The sequence below is a fragment of the Megachile rotundata genome, chromosome 9, assembly GCF_050947335.1.
Source record: "Megachile rotundata isolate GNS110a chromosome 9, iyMegRotu1, whole genome shotgun sequence".
NCBI lineage: Eukaryota > Metazoa > Arthropoda > Insecta > Hymenoptera > Megachilidae > Megachile > Megachile rotundata.
In genome coordinates this window covers 15,591,691-15,610,520 of record NC_134991.1, presented here as the reverse complement: position 1 = coordinate 15,610,520, position 18,830 = coordinate 15,591,691, and the positions used below count along the sequence as shown (strand labels likewise).

Sequence of the window (18,830 nt, the reverse complement as noted above, 5' to 3'; positions counted from 1 at the left end):
AAATACATTCCTTCAAATCAGCATTGATTTAGATAAAGAATAAATGTGTGCACTAATTCGTTTATCTATTTTTCAACTTCATTTTTAATTTCAAGTTAAGTACATATTATATGCCGGTAGGTTTAGTGTTAACACGAATAGGATTAACAAATTTCATTTATTCTTTGATTTACTTATACGAAATGCAATGTCACTTTTGTCAGATTTGTCCAATTTATGTGTCAACTTTACCTTCAATAAATGTGTGTTTAACATTGAAGCTTACTTTGTAGAACATTTTAGTAAAAAGCTACACTAAATTCAATAAAGATTATTATGTTTAACATTGAAGCTTACCTCGTAGAACATTTTAGCAAAAAGCTACACCAAATTTAATAAAGATTATCATGTTTAACATTGAAGCTTACCTCGTAGAACATTTTAGTAAAAAGCTACGTCAAATTTAATAAAGATTATCATGTTTAACATTGAAGCTTACCTCGTAGAACATTTTAGTAAAAAGCTACGTCAAATTTAATAAATATTATCATGTTTAACATTGAAGCTTACCTCGTAGAACATTTTAGCAAAATGCTACACCAAATTTAATAAAGATTATCATCTGCCTACTCAGTAAACAAGATGCAAGCTCATCTTGTTCCTCATCTTCTTCCTCATCTTCCTACTAAATAAATGTTATCTCGCGATTCAAGTACAACTAATAAAAGAGTATAGTTTTAAATAATAAATGCTCGAGTGCAAGTGGAAGAAAGGAATGGAGCTAAGAAAAGTGTTCCGACGAGGAAGATGACTTTGGACGATTCGGAGGGGTCCGAGCGGCGTGTTCTTTGAACACTCACTCCTTTTTATGCAGATCGAGGCGTAAAGGCCCTTTTGAGGAGGATAATGTAACTCCTTTGTTTATAACAGATGAGTGTCAGATCTAGCCTTTTTTCCTCTGTCCGTCGGTTAAGTCTGCTCGTCTCCGCGTCTGAATAAACATATCTGATGTCTGTCGGGCCCACCCAGATGGAGCTATTAAAACTCTTATGGGAAAGTCAGTTCTATCTGATATTCGCGTTGACTTTTCAATTTAATTAATCAGTTGCACTCCGTAAAATCTTTGTTAGAACCACATCAAATCTGTATTTGTCAGAACAGAGCTGTAACTTATATTTGCAACCTTTTCATCGCTGCAACCTTTTAGATCATAACCTTCCAAACAAACCCCTGACCTTTTATTATCTTCTAGATTTCTGAATCAAAAGAAATTGTCTGTGAGATTAAACGATGTCACATAACTCTCCAAAGAGAAAATATATGACAAAACGAATAAAGTAACTTGGTTAAGTGATTCAGTTGACAAATTCAGTACGAAGATTAGTTGCTCCGTTTATTTTTTATCTCTCAGCATCGAATGGATCTTTATAAGGCAAAAAATGTTGACGTCTCCACGTTGCTCTCAGAAACAAGCATAAAATAACACGCCGTAGCTCGAGAAAAGAGGTATACACTTGTTTGGAAGATGTCTCGGGTCAAGCACGTCAAGTTTTTTACGATCTCCTCCGTGATGCTCGAGCGAGGCCTCTTTAAGGGGGTAAAAACGTACAAACACTCTTGCTTTTTTTCTTTTTTAATGAACCATGTATATTTGCATAAATCTGTATCATCACATAGGTACGCAGAAACAATGGTGTAATTACGCTAAATCGGTATCGGTTTTATTGCACGCGAGCCACCAAAAACGCTGTTGATCGTTTCTTAAACGCTTCTGTTTTATCTCTTAATTGAATTCGTTTCGTTTTATGGACACATTCCAAACCTTTTCAACGAACCGCGCGAATATAGTTCTCTACCGAGATAATTGTACGATGTGCACGGATTTGGTGGAACGTCTTGAGGCCTCAGAATAAATATTCACCGATACCGTTCGACTCGGTTTTATTTTATACAATTATTTACACGCTAATTTACACGATCCTCTTCCTAGACTGCGTATATTTATAAGTAGGTATAACGCATATTAGAATTGTACACTACGAGATTAATTGTGCTCTTTAACCGTTCGCAGTATCGTGATTGGAATAATACATGGAAGTAGAATGTCTCGTGTGTAATTCAGGTTTACAATGCAATGTCTTCGACCCCGTTAAAAATATAATTACAAATCGAATCAATATTTCGAATATTAACTTCCAGTAATGCAACAAACAAGATGGAGCAACGGATGGACTAGTTTTACCGCTACTAACCCTTATGTCAATAAAAGTGTACACCGAACTAAGTACCTTGAAATAAAGGCACATCGAACAATAAAAAATATGTGAAAAGATAAATTTCTAAATACGAAAAGGTTACCCAGTTATTAACACAAGAGTCACGAATTAAATAATCCGCTTTGGAGAACGACAAAATGGTCGGTTTACGTATCCACAATCGATAACTGGATTCGAACGAGCGACCGCGGGTTTCAACATCAACGATTTATTTCTCGTCGTTCATTTTCGCCAACTGACTCGGATCGAGGTCCGGCGTGATCGTGTTTTGTACCTGAATATGAGTAGAGTGAAGGGGCGGGCAGAGCAGGGGATGATAGGGGAGACAGTAGTACGGGAAACCACTGAGCGCTTTGTTCGCGGGATGAATTTGCGGGGCAGACATTTGCCCGGGAAGTTGGCCGGAACCACGAAGTGGCAATCCCCTCAAATGCTCGTCCGGATGCACCAAAACGCGTACAGCCACGCGCCTCGCGTTTCCGGAATTAACTAACGCGCCTAGCTCCTGTTGCTGTCGTCTCTTCGTCTTGTATCTGTAACCAGATCAATTCTTTTTAATTGTGTATATACACATAATTATTAATTAATGCAACTGTAATATGTAACGTGTAATGTATGATGGTATGTATAATATATGACGTACTATGTCTTAAGTGCATCTAATGTGTGACATGCAATGTGTAACATGTAATGTGCAATGTATAATGTAAACTGAACAATGTGCAATGTGTAATGTCCATCATCTAATGCCTAATGTAAAATGTATAATGGTATGTATAATATATGATGTACTATGTCTTAAGTGCATCTAATGTGTGACATGCAATGTGTAACATATAATGTGCAATGTATAATGTAAACTGAACAATGTGCAATGTGTAATGTCCATCATCTAATGTCTAATGTAAAATGTATAATGGTATGTATAATATATGATGTACTATGTCTTAAGTGTATCTAATGTGTGACATGCAATGTGTGACATGTAATGTGCAATGTATAATATAAACTGAACAATGTGCAATGTGCAATGTCTACCATTTAATGTCTAATGTAAAATGTATAAAGTATAGTGTATCATAAATGTATGTAATTATGCATACACCATAAGTGTCCTAACATAACATACGTAACATGTGTGTAATGACACAGGAACAAGAAGAAGAATATAATTGAATCAAACTGGAATCGTACGCAATCATAAATCTCCCCAAACGAGTAATTCTTAAATTACCAAAAATTTCAAATAACAAAAATGCGAAGTAACAAAGAGTCCCGTACCGTCTGTTCTGAAACCAGATTTTGACTTGCGTCTCCGTCAGCTTGAGTCCTCTCGCGAGGTCCGCCCTCTCCGGCCCCGACAGGTATTTCTGTGCAGCGAATCTTCTCTCGAGCTCGTAAACCTGCGCGTGAGAAAAGGCCGCTCTGCTCCGTTTCTTTCTGCTCTGCAGATTTTGTCCATGATTCTGTGCCTCGAACATATCCTCTTCTCCGTCCTCTGCAAAAGAAACGAGACGCTCGGCTCAGATATTCTCGCGCATGACGCACCGCTCGATCTCGTTAAAGGCGGACTTTAAAGAGGAAATCGATTCGAGGTTCAGCAAATTCGAGCGCAAACAAACACGTAGATTGGCAACCGATGATCTACCGCGGACCATAAATCAAACGTTTTCCCGCGCGAGGAGAGGAGGAAGATGGAGTAACCATCCTCGGACAGCCATAGAAGCGGCGAACGAACGATCGGAGAGTTCCGCCCGCTTTTGATGTCTCGTTCAAACATTAACACGTGCACTCGCTACTCCGACATGTTTACGCTGCTGTTCCACGGTAATTCTCCTCTAAGTTTAACCGGTTGCAATCGAGTGCATGCTCGTGTGTGTACCTCCTGAAATTCTCCCCCTCGGTCACTTTGTTTTCCGAGCTTCTGGCATCGAGCGCTTTTAGCTCCAAGCTTTGTTATTAACCAACGATACTTTCCTACTATTTTTTCTTTCTTACGGGTTGTATCAATTTTTGAACGTATTTGTTAAAGTTAGGAAGTTGGGAATTTAGGAATTTGGATATTTTAGAGTTGGGAGCTTGGAAGTTGGAATTTTGGAATTCGGAAATTGGCACATTTCGTATTTTAGAAATTTGGGCACTTAGACATTTGGCAAGTGGGTACTTTGGTAACGTTAGGATTCGGAAATGGGGAAACCTAAAAATTTGGGGTTTAGGGTTTATTCAAAATTTGGAATTTAGGAATTAACTTGAAAATTTGGAGGTCTGGAAATTTAAAGACCTTGCAACTTCGAAGAATTGTAATATTAAATTTTCCTCAAGGTTCTATCCTCCCTAGCTGCAATCCATAAATCAAGCTCCAATCCAAAAATTCCACATAGAAAAACAGTCGAGTCTGACATCATAATTATTTCGTACGTGGTCCAGGTCGTTTTCCCCATCCTGCGTCAATGTTTATCAGCAGTGGCTACCGTTCGGGGGACCCAAAGCATTTAGAGAGATCTATATTTGATCACTTTCGACGTCAACTCGTATGCCATCTCGTCCAGCTAATGCGTCCCTCCTCTGACGCTCGTCAAACATCTCCTACGCGTCCTACATCGAGAGTGTTCGAGAGCAGCAAGTGCCGTTTGCTCTCACTCCGATTACATCGAGATGACCCTTCTTCGTACACCTTCCAAGCATTGCTCTCATCGTTTTCAAATAAATTGATATGGACCTTAAACGCTGGTCAAATGAAACCTTATCCTTTTACGAGGGTCTTCCATCGCCAAGAATGCTGATTATTTTCACGTAATAGGGTCTCTTAGGGTATATGATGAATTACGTGGACTTTCATAATCATTTACATAATACTGATGGTCGTTAATAGTCGCTAATACTGATGGGGAAGACAAAACTACTGAGGTGATAAGTTAAAGTTCTGGTTAGGTGAAAGATGTAAGGGGTTGTTTGTGGTTCTGAGGTTTAGGTTCTTGGTAACAGAGATTAATAGATTAGAGATGATAGGTTGGGAATATTAACCCTTTCGCTATGACAGTGTGGACTTTAGGTTTTGGCTGCATAGGGAAATATAATAGGAGAGGGTTCGCTACAGTGACGTCAATCTTGGACAGTGATAACGCAGATTAGTTTGAGATTTCACTCTTAAACAGGGGTAGTTTACTATAAATATTAATCCTTTCACTACGACGACTGTATTGCGATCACAGTGGTACCGACGGTCAACTAGCAACTTGATACTCTACAATTTCAACTTGCGTTGTACAAATTTTCATCAAAAAACAATATACGCTATATTATTGTCAATGTCTGTACACATTGTGTAGATTGATTTTGGTGCATCGACGATGGCCAACATTAGGGGTGAATCCGTTCAAATTCTGACTTTATCGATTTAATAAGTCAACTCTAATAAAATTAATATGAAGATCACGATCGGAGTTATTAGTCTAATAATTCAATGACGCTATTGAGACTATCAATAGCTAACACGTGTCAACCCTTACGTTTCCTAAAAACTTAATAGCGAAAGAGGTCAGAAGTAAACCCAGTACAAAACTGCTTCGTAGGTCCATTACCGTATTAAGTGATAGCCGTAGCAGGGTAAAAGAGGGATTCGTAATTTGCCGAGTGATTCTTGAATCGGTGCCAGGTCGTGCCTGCTCTTCACCCCCGGCATTTGTCGCGAACTAGTCCCAGGTACGAAGAAATTACTTAATTGCAGGTCCCGCGTTAGCTAACTGTTTCGCGAATCAACAGCGAGCATAATTGGAACCGTGCAAGCCCTTTCGACAAAAGAAAACTGATTTCTTCGGAATCAGTCCCGGTAACCTTGATCTAAATTTGTTTTTGCGGCGATCCAAGACACAGAGCAACAGTGTGGCCAGGGATCGAACAAGTGCAAGAAGCAGAGTGGCGGCCACTTGTGACGTCTGCCTGGTCGAGCACCACTTATGCTACTAAAATTACATTCGATCACGTTATCTGCGCTCGGGTTAACTTAAAAAACCCTTGAAAAGCTCGCCTGTTACAAGGATACCGGGGAGGCCTAAATGATCTCTTAAGCCTTGCATCCTCGTGGCAGACACACGATCACCCAGAAGGGAACGGAGGATGCAACGGGAACTCGACATCTAAGTACATGCTCTCTTAATTCGCTTCTGTTTAGTTATCGACGGATTGGGTCATCGATATGGTTGGATCTCTTACTGGTTTGTTTCATAGTTTCAGACCTAGATCCAATTTTTATCAATGAAAATACCTCGAAGCTGTAGTGGACGAGATGTGCAAGTAGTGGCTTCAATGACGCAGTGGAAACGACCATGCGTAGGAAGACAGTGTAATCGTGATTATGTGAAAGGTGGTTCTATTCTACAATTAAAGCTTTCTATTTTATATTTCACGTGCAAGAAATATTACTTGCGAGATGTATCCAAATTTCAGCAAAGTGTATACGTATACGTATAGGTAATAGGGTAGCAACTGTGCCATATACAGTAGTTAGCAACTCATCAAAAATGTCTCCCACCATATACCAACCCTCCCCATTAAACTTAGTAACCAATTAGTTACATAACAAATTAGTAACCAACCTTCAAAGCTTCTAGTAAAATCCGTACTCACCCAAATATTTATTCTTGCTCATATCCAGCGCCTCGTCCTGCTGCCTCTGCGAGGCCTCCCTCTCCTTGACCGGCTGATAAGTAGCCATGTTCCCCAGACTCTCAAGGTGTTTAAACGTCCCCTGTGACAGGTGTGGAATAGTGCCGAAACTGGTGATGTTTGCGTGAACCAGGTTCCTGGTTAATATATCCAGCTCACGAGCCACGCTGAGATCGGGCGACGACAGCCGCGAAAATCGAGCCATCTGATTGGGGTCCTGGTCCAGTTGACCTTCTTTGTACTCGCCTTCGGAGGAATCATAGTCTCGTTTCTTGGCGAACGACGCTGCGTGTGCTTCTTCCGACTCTGAAGACCGTCGTTCGTGGCTGGGGTAAGAGGTTCTTCTACTGAGGATGTCCGCGATGCTGAAGGGGGTCAGTTGAGAGGGTTTTGGAGAAGTCTCGCTTTTCTCTTCGTCCATGATCTCTGACATATCTTCTTATAATTATACTCTCAATTATACTTTCAGTTATGGTTTGGATAATTTGAAGAATGATCGTCCTTCTTTCTGGAAAGACTAGTTAGCTTCTTTCATTTTTTTAACCGTCATTCTTCACGAAGAGGTAAACTTTCAGGTTGCATCTTTACACTTGTCTCGATCCTCAGAAAATTGTCACGTGCACTTTTCAAGAGGGAAGTCACGGTAATTCCACGTTCGCGAAACGGTAGAAATAATTAATTGTCACTCGCGAGCACTCGAGGCGGACCGCGTGCACCCTTTCGCGGCGAGTGTGCTTCGGTCAAGTGTGCTTGTCGCGCGTGGAGACTTATTTTTCGAATTAGTCTGCGGCCACTTCGCCGTCAGCTTCCTTCTTCCCTTCCCCGCTATCTTCCCCTTCTATGCCAGCCACCCCCACCAGCCAAACATCCCTCCACTCTCTGGTTCTCGTCGATCGCGACTTACGACCATTCCTCTTACTCTTTCTGCTCCTTTTTCGATCTTCAGGACACGGTTTTTCACGCGTCTCTTGGCTGCTCCTTAACCCTCTCCCCCGCCTAACTGGCTGACTTAAATTGATCCTTCGGATGAATGGCTGAACGATGTTTCTCGTGCAATTGGCCTTCGCTGCAAACTGTTTCAATCTCGTTTTACAATTCGCCCACATATTGTTAATTTTCAAGTTGTAAATTTTTGGAATTAAAAAATTAATAGAATTAATGAATTTTACTGGGAGCATTAGTAAATGGAATGTTTAGGCCAATTATGGGGTTGTTACTTTTTATGTACTTCTGGTTAGTCAAACTGGTCTTCAAGGTTATATATGATTCAGTGAAGTTCTTAGATTTAATTTTATTTTATTGTGAGGAGGGTAAAATTGTCACTAACTAAACTAACACGAAATAAGGTGGTATTATCTGCTTGTTTACCTGTATTCGTATTGACGGAGGCCTTACTATGAAGTAACTGTAGCAACAACAATCAGCTTGTTAAATCTTGATACAAATTTTCTAATCGACTTAAGATCTTGTATATGTATCTACATCAAATCTGAACCTCTTAATTTTGAATCAACAGTGTCAAAAGATTTTGAAGATCTTCAACATCTTTCTACAATTACTTTTTCATCATCTTTGTACAATTATCCCTTACACTATCATCCCTTAATAACCCCTTAAGTATCAGATAAACACAATTACTATCTTCCTCAAAAAAACGACAGTAGGATTAACAAATGAAAGTAGTCTTCGTTTTGCAGCCCGTAACTTACCCCTCGCGTTCACCCCTTTCGAGCACCAAATGCGCGACGATTACGCTTCCGTCGTCTCGAGCGGAATACGCTCGGCGGAAATTCGAGTTTCGCGGGTCGGAGCGTAGGTGGAGCTTGACACGAAGTCCAGGTTGGACGCGGGTGCTCTGGCGACGCTTCCGTCACGACGCAAGCCTCGCCCTACAACCAATCCCCGCGACTCTCCGGGTCGTAGCTTTTACCATCGAGCCAATCCACGATTCCTAGAAGCTCTGTCGGCTTCGTGGCGACGAGTCGCGAGACCAGAGTGGGATCCTCCGCTGCTTTTTTCAGGGTAGCGACGTCGAGGGGTGGTAGTCGAAGGGTTGCGAGACTTTCGAAACGAAAGGAGCTCTACTTCCAGAAAGTACCCCTTGCGTGAAACTATTCGGCGAAATTTTGATGATGCTTCAACCATGAAACTGCTACAACTTACAGTCGGAATTTGAATTTGAAATTATTACAAGTTTAATGCTTTCGTGATTCAGCTGGTTACTTGGACGTGTTATCTCGTCGCCTATGTTGAATTAAATGAAATATTTATTGCAAGCGTCATTTCAACATAGGAGATTTATGAACTATTTTCATAATCATATACTTTAAATTGTTCTAATTGAATAATATGATTAAGGAATTTTTTGCAAATTAAGAAGTCTGCATGTCTTTATCACAAGTAGTTTAATTTGCATGCAAGGAAATAGATACATATTTCGAAATTCAATAAATAGTGTAACAAAATGTACATCATAGATGTACATACATTGCTAAACATGTAAGAGTCCTGAAACTTTTCTTTGAACTATTTGCCACTTCTCTGATGATTTGCATCATTCTTCGAAGCAGATGATTTGGATCATCTCACCTAACAAGGATAATTCTATTGTTCAAATTGTATTTAATACCATTTAAGTAACTCGAGGAACCTTTTCATCACGAAGGGCGATAAACGGCGAGGTACCTAGATCTACTTCGAAAAAGTTCCTCGGATGTACGTAGATAGAGAAGCCAGTTCCACGTACTTCGTCTCGTATCGAGTCGAGAGAAGCAACGCGGTGCATATATAGGGTGTGCTTTACATAACAATCGCCGCTAAAGACTTGCAGCATTGTCCGCCACGTGCTGTCAGCCGAGTTCCTATGGCGGTTTAATTAAGTGTGAACCACAGGAGCGTGGATCACGCCTCACTTGATCCGATGATGGCCTCGTACGCGTTCCAGATATCGACGAGGAAATAATTCTACGTTCCTTTCGCGATATTTCTTGCAATTCCGTTTACGACTAGACTGTCATTTTTAGTATATTATATAATTAGAGGGCTGTACACTTTCGTAGATACTTCTTAGGGTTACTCGTGAAAGTATAGAGTATAGTTGCAAAAATTAGGAGAGAACCCTTATTTTGAAGCTCTCGTTTCTGTTTTAAAATGAAACCTCAAATAGAATTAACCCCTTCCCGTGCTTTGACGAGTCTCACTCGTGACGCACTCACAACTCAAATGTGATTAATGTTACTCAAATTTTGAATACTCTTCAACTTGAATTTTAAATCCAACTATAATTTGCGTTGTCAAGGATCCCTGAATATAAAATACTTAGAACATTTTAATTTTCTTTGTTCGTTTTAATGTTATAGTCCTGAATGGTTAGTCTTGGCTGACGCACCTCATAAATAAATGGCACGGCAAGGGGTTAATTGAGTCTTAATTAAGAACGAGACACATTATGTTTCTCTGTACTTTCACCCTGTAAGCTGATCATACAGACATGACATATAATCATACAGACATGGTGTGATTAATATAAATATCTTCAGATATAGCCATACGTGATGAATTTATACTTGTAAAGGATTACCGAAAAAATCATTCAAGAACCAGAATTTGAACCTTAAAAGAGTAGCATTCCTTTTTCAGCTACTCGTCAATTAGCAGGTGGCGAGTAATCGAACCGGAAAAACGAAGTCCATCATTTCCCTATTACTCGAGGGCTATGAGCATAGGGTCAGATAAGGCCAACTCCGTCTTGAAAAGGCGATCTTGAAGACGAAGCTGCGTGATCCAGGTCTTCGACTCTCTTTTTCTCGATTCGATCTAATCAATAATAAATTATAGGGGGATGGCGGTACATCTTCTCCCCTAAAGCTGAGCCCTGACCCTCCCGCTCAATTGGTCGCAATTCTTAAAGACCTTAATTGGCGCGGAAAATTATACCTTATTTCAGTTACCCTCCGAGACCAGTTCTCTACCCCTCTTCGTCCTTGTACTTGCTTCGCGATTCGCTTTTCTTACGAGTTCGATTCCACCACTCGGATATTTCTTTTTTCCACCCCTTGCTACCCTTTCGAGCGATCTAGAGAATACGGGATTGCCGACCACTTTCGACTGACCGGTCGTAACCGCTCTAAAATCGCTCTTTCTTTCGCGCTTTATAAATAGCCGCAGCTGAGATCCGGAAATTTTATGGAACTCTTTCTATCTCGTGCACTCAGCATGGCAGAGTGCATCTTTGAGTATCGAACCAAGCTCTAGAAGATCGATTTGTGGAATTATTTGTTACAACGTATATTCGTTCGTATAAATTAACCCTTTGGGTACATTCGACGAGTGAGACTCGTCATCTCGTCAGAAGCATGCATTACTTTTATATATCAATCCATATAGCCACAAATTAAATCCGTCTCATAAAAATCTTGAAATAATTCGGTACTCAAAGGGTTAAAATGGCAGTGTCTGCGAAGCGAGCAGACTGCGGCACGTAAAATAGAGATGAGACGGATTCCTCGAAGATCGACAGGAAATTTGTGGGCGACGGTAACTGGCGTTTTCGACGACACGTACGAAAGTAACGAACATCGGGGGTCGAAAGAGCCGCGAGCGGTGCGTGTGCTCTATGGGCGGGCATAAGAATATAAAAACAAGAAGACCGGATGACTGCTAACTGTTTGTTAGTCTTGGGTTTTAAAGTCCGCACGTCTGTCAGTTCAGAGATGTAATATTAGTGCTTAGTATACGCTGCCGCCACCGCTCTCGCTCATTTACTTCTTCCTCTCCTTTCATCCTCGCTCCTTTGCGTTTACCTTTGCGTCCTGCCTCCTCTCCTTCGATCTTTTGCTGTTCATTCAATACGCTACAGTTCTGGCTATAAAAACCAAATTGCTTTCGATACTGTTTGGGACTTCCTTTCTTTTTATTAACTTTGATCACTTTAATTTTGGCAACCCTTGAGCTGCTGAATTTGGATTGAGGGAGTTTTATAAATTTTAAATGCAAGAGTTTGATAATGGAGTCGAGGGAAATTGAAACTGGAATTGGAGCACGTTGCTTGTTAGAGTTGATTGCTGCGCGCTGAGATGACAGCAGAAATTTCTGTTCTTTTAATGGTTCCGGTAGTTTGTGGATAGGATGGTTTATTGGAACTATTTTCGGACGTTTATACCTAGATTCTAGCATTAATGAGGATTTCAAAGGCGAATGACAGCTGAGCTATTTTGGATTATGGAAAGTTTACTTTAGTGTCCAATTAACCACTGATTTAAATAGCAGGTAATTTCGAGATAATAATCAAACTGAATTTATATTTAGAAAAATGAGAAATAACTTATTGAGCGTTAATAAAGAGTAGAATATCTTTCTCACTCTGCAACATAGAGTGCAGTAGAATATGAACGATGTAGAGAAAGCTCGAAGCTTTCTTAGTTCCCGACTGTAGGTAAAGTAGATAACCTACTATGTCTTCAACAGATAAAGTAGATTCCTGTGCGAAGTCTCCTACCTTACCGACTGCAGATACGAGAAATACTTAAATTAATTTAAAAAAAAAACTAATAGAAATAGCAACGAAAAGTTTATGAAAATTTAACTATGTCTATGTTGAAAAATTTTGAGATAAAAATTCATGAATCTATAATTCAGAAGCAAAACCTTCGTAACTACAACTAGAACTTCGTGAAGTCACATTTCCGATCATTGACGTCATGCTCTAACTCGGTAGACCGTAATTAATCATTGACACACTTCAATCACAGAGTCAAATCATTAAAATCAATCCTACTCCATAAATTTAATTGCAACATTACATAACGAAGACTATACACTACAAGTTTTTTATTGGACAGTAAAAATTGACTGTGAATAATTTGAAACGCTTGATGAGTATCGTGTAATATAATGCATCGATTCAGTCTGAAAAAGAAGGAGTATGACGGTCACGGTATGATTAATGAGCGCCGGAAGGACAGGATCGTCTCTAAATAAATCCAAACGATCCACGTACAACTTTATGCATATGCACTCGTGTCTCTATTTGCACAGCATCAGCCTTTCCATGATGGTTCCTTTTGCAAGCAAATAAGATCGTGTTTCAGCGTTGAACGTCCGGTGATTGATTATGCGAGTACACGACATCCTAATGGGGCTTTTAGAATTCGGGCCGGACGGACGGGCTGGAAAATTCTGTTTCGTGCATTTAGTTGCATTCCGCAATCTCTAGATTCCTGTATTTCTCAATTCTAATTTTTATATTTTTTATTTGTAGATTGGTAGATTGGTGGATTGATGGATTGATGGATTGGTGGATTGGTGGATTGGTGGATTGGTGGATTGGTGGATTTGTGGATTGGTGGTTTGGTGGATTGGTGGATTGGTGGATTGGTGGATTGGTGGGTTGGTGGATTGATAGATTGGTGGATTGATGGATTGGTGGATTGGTGGATTGGTGGATTGGTGGATTGGTGGATTGGTGGATTGGTGGATTGGTGGATTGGTGGATTGGTGGATTGGTGGATTGGTGGATTGGTGGATTGGTGGATTGGTGGATTGGTGGATTCATGGATTGGTGGATTGGTGGATTGGTGGATTGGTGGATTGGTGGATTGGTGGATTGGTGGATTGGTGGATTGGTGGATTGGTGGATTGGTGGATTGGTGGATTGGTGGATTGGTGGATTGGTGGATTCATGGATTGGTGGATTGGTGGATTGGTGGATTGGTGGATTGGTGGATTGGTGGATTGGTGGATTGGTGGATTGGTGGATTGGTGGATTGGTGGATTGGTGGATTGGTGGATTGGTGGATTGGTGGATTGGTGGATTGGTGGATTCGTGGATTGGTGGATTCATGGATTGGTGGATTCATGGATTGGTGGATTGGTGGATTGGTGGATTGGTGGATTCATAGATTGGTGGATTCATGGATTTGTGGATTCATGGATTGGTGGATTGGTGGATTGGTGGATTGGTGGATTGGTGGATTGGTGGATTGGTGGATTGGTGGATTGGTGGATTGGTGGATTGGTGGATTGGTGGATTGGTGGATTGGTGGATTGGTGGATTGGTGGATTGGTGGATTGGTGGATTCATAGATTGGTGGATTCATGGATTTGTGGATTCATGGATTGGTGGATTGGTGTATTGGTGGATTCATGGATTGATAGATTAGTAGATTGATGGATTGATGGATTGATGGATTGATAAATGGATAGATTGATGGATTGATGGATTGATGGATTGATAGATTGATAGATTGATAGATTGATAGATTGATAGATTGCTGGTTGCTAGATTGCTAGATTGCTAGATTGCTAGATTGCTAGATTCATATGTTGTTAGATTGGTAGATTGGTCGATTGCTAGATTGCTAGATTGATGGATTGCTAGATTGCTAGATTGCTAGGTTGGTAGATTGCTAGATTCGTATATTACTAGATTGCTAGATTACTAGATTCGTATATTGCAAGATTTCTAAATTCCAGATTTCTAGTTCCACAGATTCCTACATTTCTAAATTTCCCTATCAGCAAATTCTCAAAATTTGCAAATCAGTGACCTTGCGGACTCTCCACTATCCACATACCACCTTGCGTTAGATTTCCACGCGTTCTATAAATATTTATTACCCAAACCTCCTCGCCGAAATTGCCGCAGAAATCCGGCGCGAACGACCACAATTAAGCGGTACAATCTTATTCGGGATGATTTACACCAGTCTTAATCAAGCAATTCCCATCAACGATAAATCATTCGTTGGAACATAAATCAAGCGAATCGCGACCGAACGGTCCGAAAAAAGAGCGGACCAATTAACAGCAACATTATCGCGGGGTTGGAAGCTGAAATTAACGCTTAGTTGGAGGTCGTTGTAACTGGTGCCTCGCATCTGGAACTCGTCCAGAGAGTAAAACGGAGCAGACCAGGAGTAACAAGTGCTGGCAGGTGCGTGCAGGTGCACAGAGGCGGTGCAGTTCCCGGTGGAAATGGTGGTCTGCGAGAAGGTGAGAGCGTATGGGAAAGCCACGTGAGCTGCCCGGGGCCCTACCCCGACATATCAGCAGCGACATTTTTATCAGCTTGTTCCCATGGTCCTTTATGGCAGCGGTAGCACCATGAACAACGATTACGCCGACGTTGAATCGTCTATGTGAAGGCACTTGACTGCCAGATGACCCGTCGTGCTCGCGCGATAACCTAAAAGGCACCCATGGCTTCGCTCAAGCTGTCAGAACTCACCTATTTATAAATGCCATTTCGCCATATTTTCGGTTTTATCGAGCTGCGCGGCGAATTTACGCGCCGGAAGGACTGCCCACCAGAGGATATTAACGCGTCGCAATGGAAAATCTCGAAAATTTCAAATGACTCACGGTAACAAAATTCGAAAATGAAGTTCGAAGGAAAATATGTGAAACCGAAGAAAATTAAAGAGTTCTCAAAGCGATCTCCTGATCAGAAAATTTGACAAGATCATTCGTAGGAAAATCAAAGGAGAACACAGTACGATAAATGATAAAAATAATGTACCATAGGTTTAATACTTTATTGTCACATCGTCCATGCCTCGAATGCACATTGGAAAATTACAATGAGATCGCAGTTTCTCGAAAAGAGGTTCACGCTCGAGGGAAACGGAAAAGGACGAAAAAAAGATGGAGCCAGAAACACCAGGTCTGCGGAATACGGAGTAACTGGTGTTTCCGCAAAGGCCACTTGAAGCAATTTCCGTTCGGGCCTCTTGAACAGCGTTACTATTTCGAAGAGGGTAACTTATCTAACTAAAAGAGAGAAGACAAAAAATATATATATAAAACACAGCTGCCTTAACTATCTCGAACTTAAAGCTATCGAATCGCGATGATTAAATGTTACACCCTAAGTGATTAATCTTTGGCTACCTTTTGGTAACGTTTCGCACTTCTTTTCTTTGGGAAACTAGTCACTAAATTTGCAACTAAACTTGTTTAATACGCGCGTGACAATTTACATGTTCATAGAAGTTGTGGATGCAAACTGTCCGTCGAATTGATTTTATAAATACAGCACACTCTCGTTATATTGCCACTGTTACACCGAGACGCTCCTATCAGAATATATTTACTATCCTAAATAGTCACTGCAATATCAAATATCGCCATTATAATATATCGCCGACCATCGATGGCTATTCGAATCGATTTGTATCACAATACAACGAAAGTGTACTGCAAAATATTTGAGTAAAAAATAAAATCAGGCTCCAGCTACAAAAGGCAAGTTCCCACCAGTGGGTACAGTCTTTTCACCACGCGTTCTACCACAGTCGTTGCAAATTCTGGTCCATGGGCACCTGTTCCATGTAATTCACGTACTGCATCTGGTAATTGGGAGGGCCCAGATAATTCGAGAAGCCGTAATCGCTGCTGGAGACGTCCATGATCGGTCTCCCGTCGCTGATCATCGGTTTGGAGTCCGTCGGGATGTTCTTCAGGTCCGGGAATGGCGGCACCTCGCTGCTGCTTTCGTTTACCTTGTACTCCGTCTTGATCTGCCGGTGACAATCGTGAACGCCTGGTCGGGGATCCAAATTGTTTCTATAAGGTTGTATATCGCCGTTCAGGTTCTTTCCGCACATTTCAGAATTGATTTCCGGTTTGAATTCGGAACTGATCGCGTCGTTCGGCGGCCTAAAGTCGGGACTCAGACGAATTTCGCTGATTCTAAAATCCGGTTGCATGGAAACGCTCAAGTCTGGCCTGATGTTGGACCAGTACGGAGGGTTGTAGGACTCCTGCAGGTTTGGCTTTCCGTCTTTGATTAATACTGGCACGTGGATCTTCTTCAGGGACTGGTTCTTCATGTTCTGAGCTTGGAGCTTCTCCGCGTCTTCCAGTCTCGCTCGCTTGTTCTTGTACCGACGATTTTGGAACCAAATCTTCACTTGGGTGCTGGTTAGCTTCAGCGTTTGCGCTAGGAGCTCCCTTTCTGGGGCGCTTAAATATCGCTGTTGCTTGAATCGTTGCTCCAACTCGTACACTTGCGTCTGTAATCAATTTTGAAGCATTCTTAATGATATTGGATAGGTTGATTTAATTTTGTGTTCTTAAACTTGTGTTCGGAAGATGCAAGTAGATTTCTGGACCACTTAAACGCTTTTCAAGATAAAGCAGAAAATGATCTGCGTTCTCGAGATGAACTAGTTTAACAAGTATTAAAAATTGCAAAATTGCAGAGGGTTGTAACTTCATTTACCTGTGAGAACAGCACCCTGGGCTTCCGTTTGGTCCTCTTCCCCGACTGGCTCTTCCTCAACTCCGTTTTGCTCGAAGTGACCACATTACCTGCGAAACAACCCCGCAGAATATTATACTCGTCTATTATCATATATTGTATTCGTCTATTGTCATATATTATATTCGTCTATCTCCTCAAAAGAAAGGAGATATATGAAGTTTCACTTACCGTCCTCCGTAACCGATGACTCCTGATACGGCAGAACAATCTGGCTCTGAACATGACTCAAGTCAGGATAATGAGGGTAAGTCGGCATCGACTGTTCCTTGAACTTCTCCACGTCCCAATTGTTCTCCTGCATGACATTGTATCCGTAATAGTCCTGAGGCACGTGTTGCTGCTGAATCTGGTGCTGGTGATGGGGTAAAGGGTAGCAGTCCATGGCTCCAAGTTGCTGATCCTCGCTGAGAATGTCGCGGACGCTGAAGGGTGTTCCGGAAATCGAGGAAGACAACATTCTAATACATCCTCGAGAATGTTGCACTCTTACCGAAACAATTGTCACAATACACTGTCACTGTCGCACTGACTATATCCCTCAATTCTTAAAGAAACTGTCTAAAATTCTATGGTACCATATAACAAATTTTTCACGCGAAGAAGTCTTGCACATCCAGTGATTAAACTCCTAAGACAGTGATCGAGTTTTACGCGAAAATTTCACTAGGTAATCACGAAGGATCGTAAAAGAAGCACTCGAAGGAGCTGCGTCGTGAAGCGTCCTGTTCGAGGGTTAATCGCACTCGAAACGTCATAAAGGGGGACGTAAACGCGCCGCGAACAGCATGGAGGAACTATAAAATCCAAGTGAGCCCGTTACGAGCCGACGTTGACACACGTTCGTCTCGTTTCACGAATTACCGCGGTTTAAATGTCAAGCGAGATGCAATCTGCCAAGGGATGGTCACGGTTGAACGGTCAGGCCGGAGGACAGACGTATAATGTGACTTGGTCTTCCGAGGGAGTCAAGTGTTGGTCTCGTGGTACACTGGGACACCACCACCAATCATCCGTGTGCACGTGTGTCTGTGTGCGTGTTCGTGGCGGTGTTCCAGAACGGAGATTTTTACCAGCACACCCACGCCACGATCTGCCTGTCAAGCACCACAACCAACAGCTCTACGGGGTGGTCGCACTGACGATTATCTGATCACGCGTTTTAATTTGTTTCGGCAGGTAAGAAACATTTTTAAGATACTTAGATTTCGAGATCTGTAGTGAACTGGGATATTTTTTCGGGGTTATCGATGTAGCTAGTAGTTTTTGGAGTTTAGGGGTGGCTTCGGATTTTTGGTTAATTACTGCCACTTTGGAATGGAATTAGTTTGGTCATTGGGGGTTTGTTTAAATAGATGAGAAATGTTTTTGGAGTTTAGGGGTGGCTCCGGATTTTTGGTTAATTACTACTATTTTGGAATGGAATTAGTTTGGTCATTGGGGATTTGTTTAAACATATGAAAAATGTTTTTGAAATCTTTAAATTTTCTGATGGGGTAAATTACTTGAGGGGCAGATTTTTTGGAGGCTATTGATGAAGAAGCTACTTGGAGTACTTCTTAAAAATGATTTATTCAATTTTCGCTGTCTTCAAGAAGAGTCTATAAACAAATTTGAAGGTGTGAGAAATATTTTCAAAGTGGGTTTAA

General features: G+C 41.2%; 2 protein-coding genes across 2 annotated transcripts; both read right to left on the bottom strand.

The window, feature by feature from the left end:
- Nucleotides 1-1,601: 1,601 nt before the first annotated feature.
- LOC100881428 (uncharacterized) lies at nucleotides 1,602-7,988 on the bottom strand. The gene is made up of 3 exons (XM_003703827.3): nucleotides 6,882-7,988; nucleotides 3,537-3,753; nucleotides 1,602-2,788 (listed from the first exon to the last, which is right to left on the bottom strand). Exons 1-3 carry the CDS (start codon nucleotides 7,351-7,353, stop codon nucleotides 2,464-2,466), a joined length of 1,014 nt encoding a protein of 337 aa, XP_003703875.1. The 5' UTR covers nucleotides 7,354-7,988; the 3' UTR covers nucleotides 1,602-2,463.
- A 7,447-nt stretch (nucleotides 7,989-15,435) lies between these two features.
- LOC100881540 (homeobox protein Nkx-2.5) lies at nucleotides 15,436-18,569 on the bottom strand. The gene is made up of 3 exons (XM_003703828.3): nucleotides 17,353-18,569; nucleotides 17,143-17,231; nucleotides 15,436-16,933 (listed from the first exon to the last, which is right to left on the bottom strand). Exons 1-3 carry the CDS (start codon nucleotides 17,639-17,641, stop codon nucleotides 16,205-16,207), a joined length of 1,107 nt encoding a protein of 368 aa, XP_003703876.1. The 5' UTR covers nucleotides 17,642-18,569; the 3' UTR covers nucleotides 15,436-16,204.
- Nucleotides 18,570-18,830: the final 261 nt, after the last annotated feature.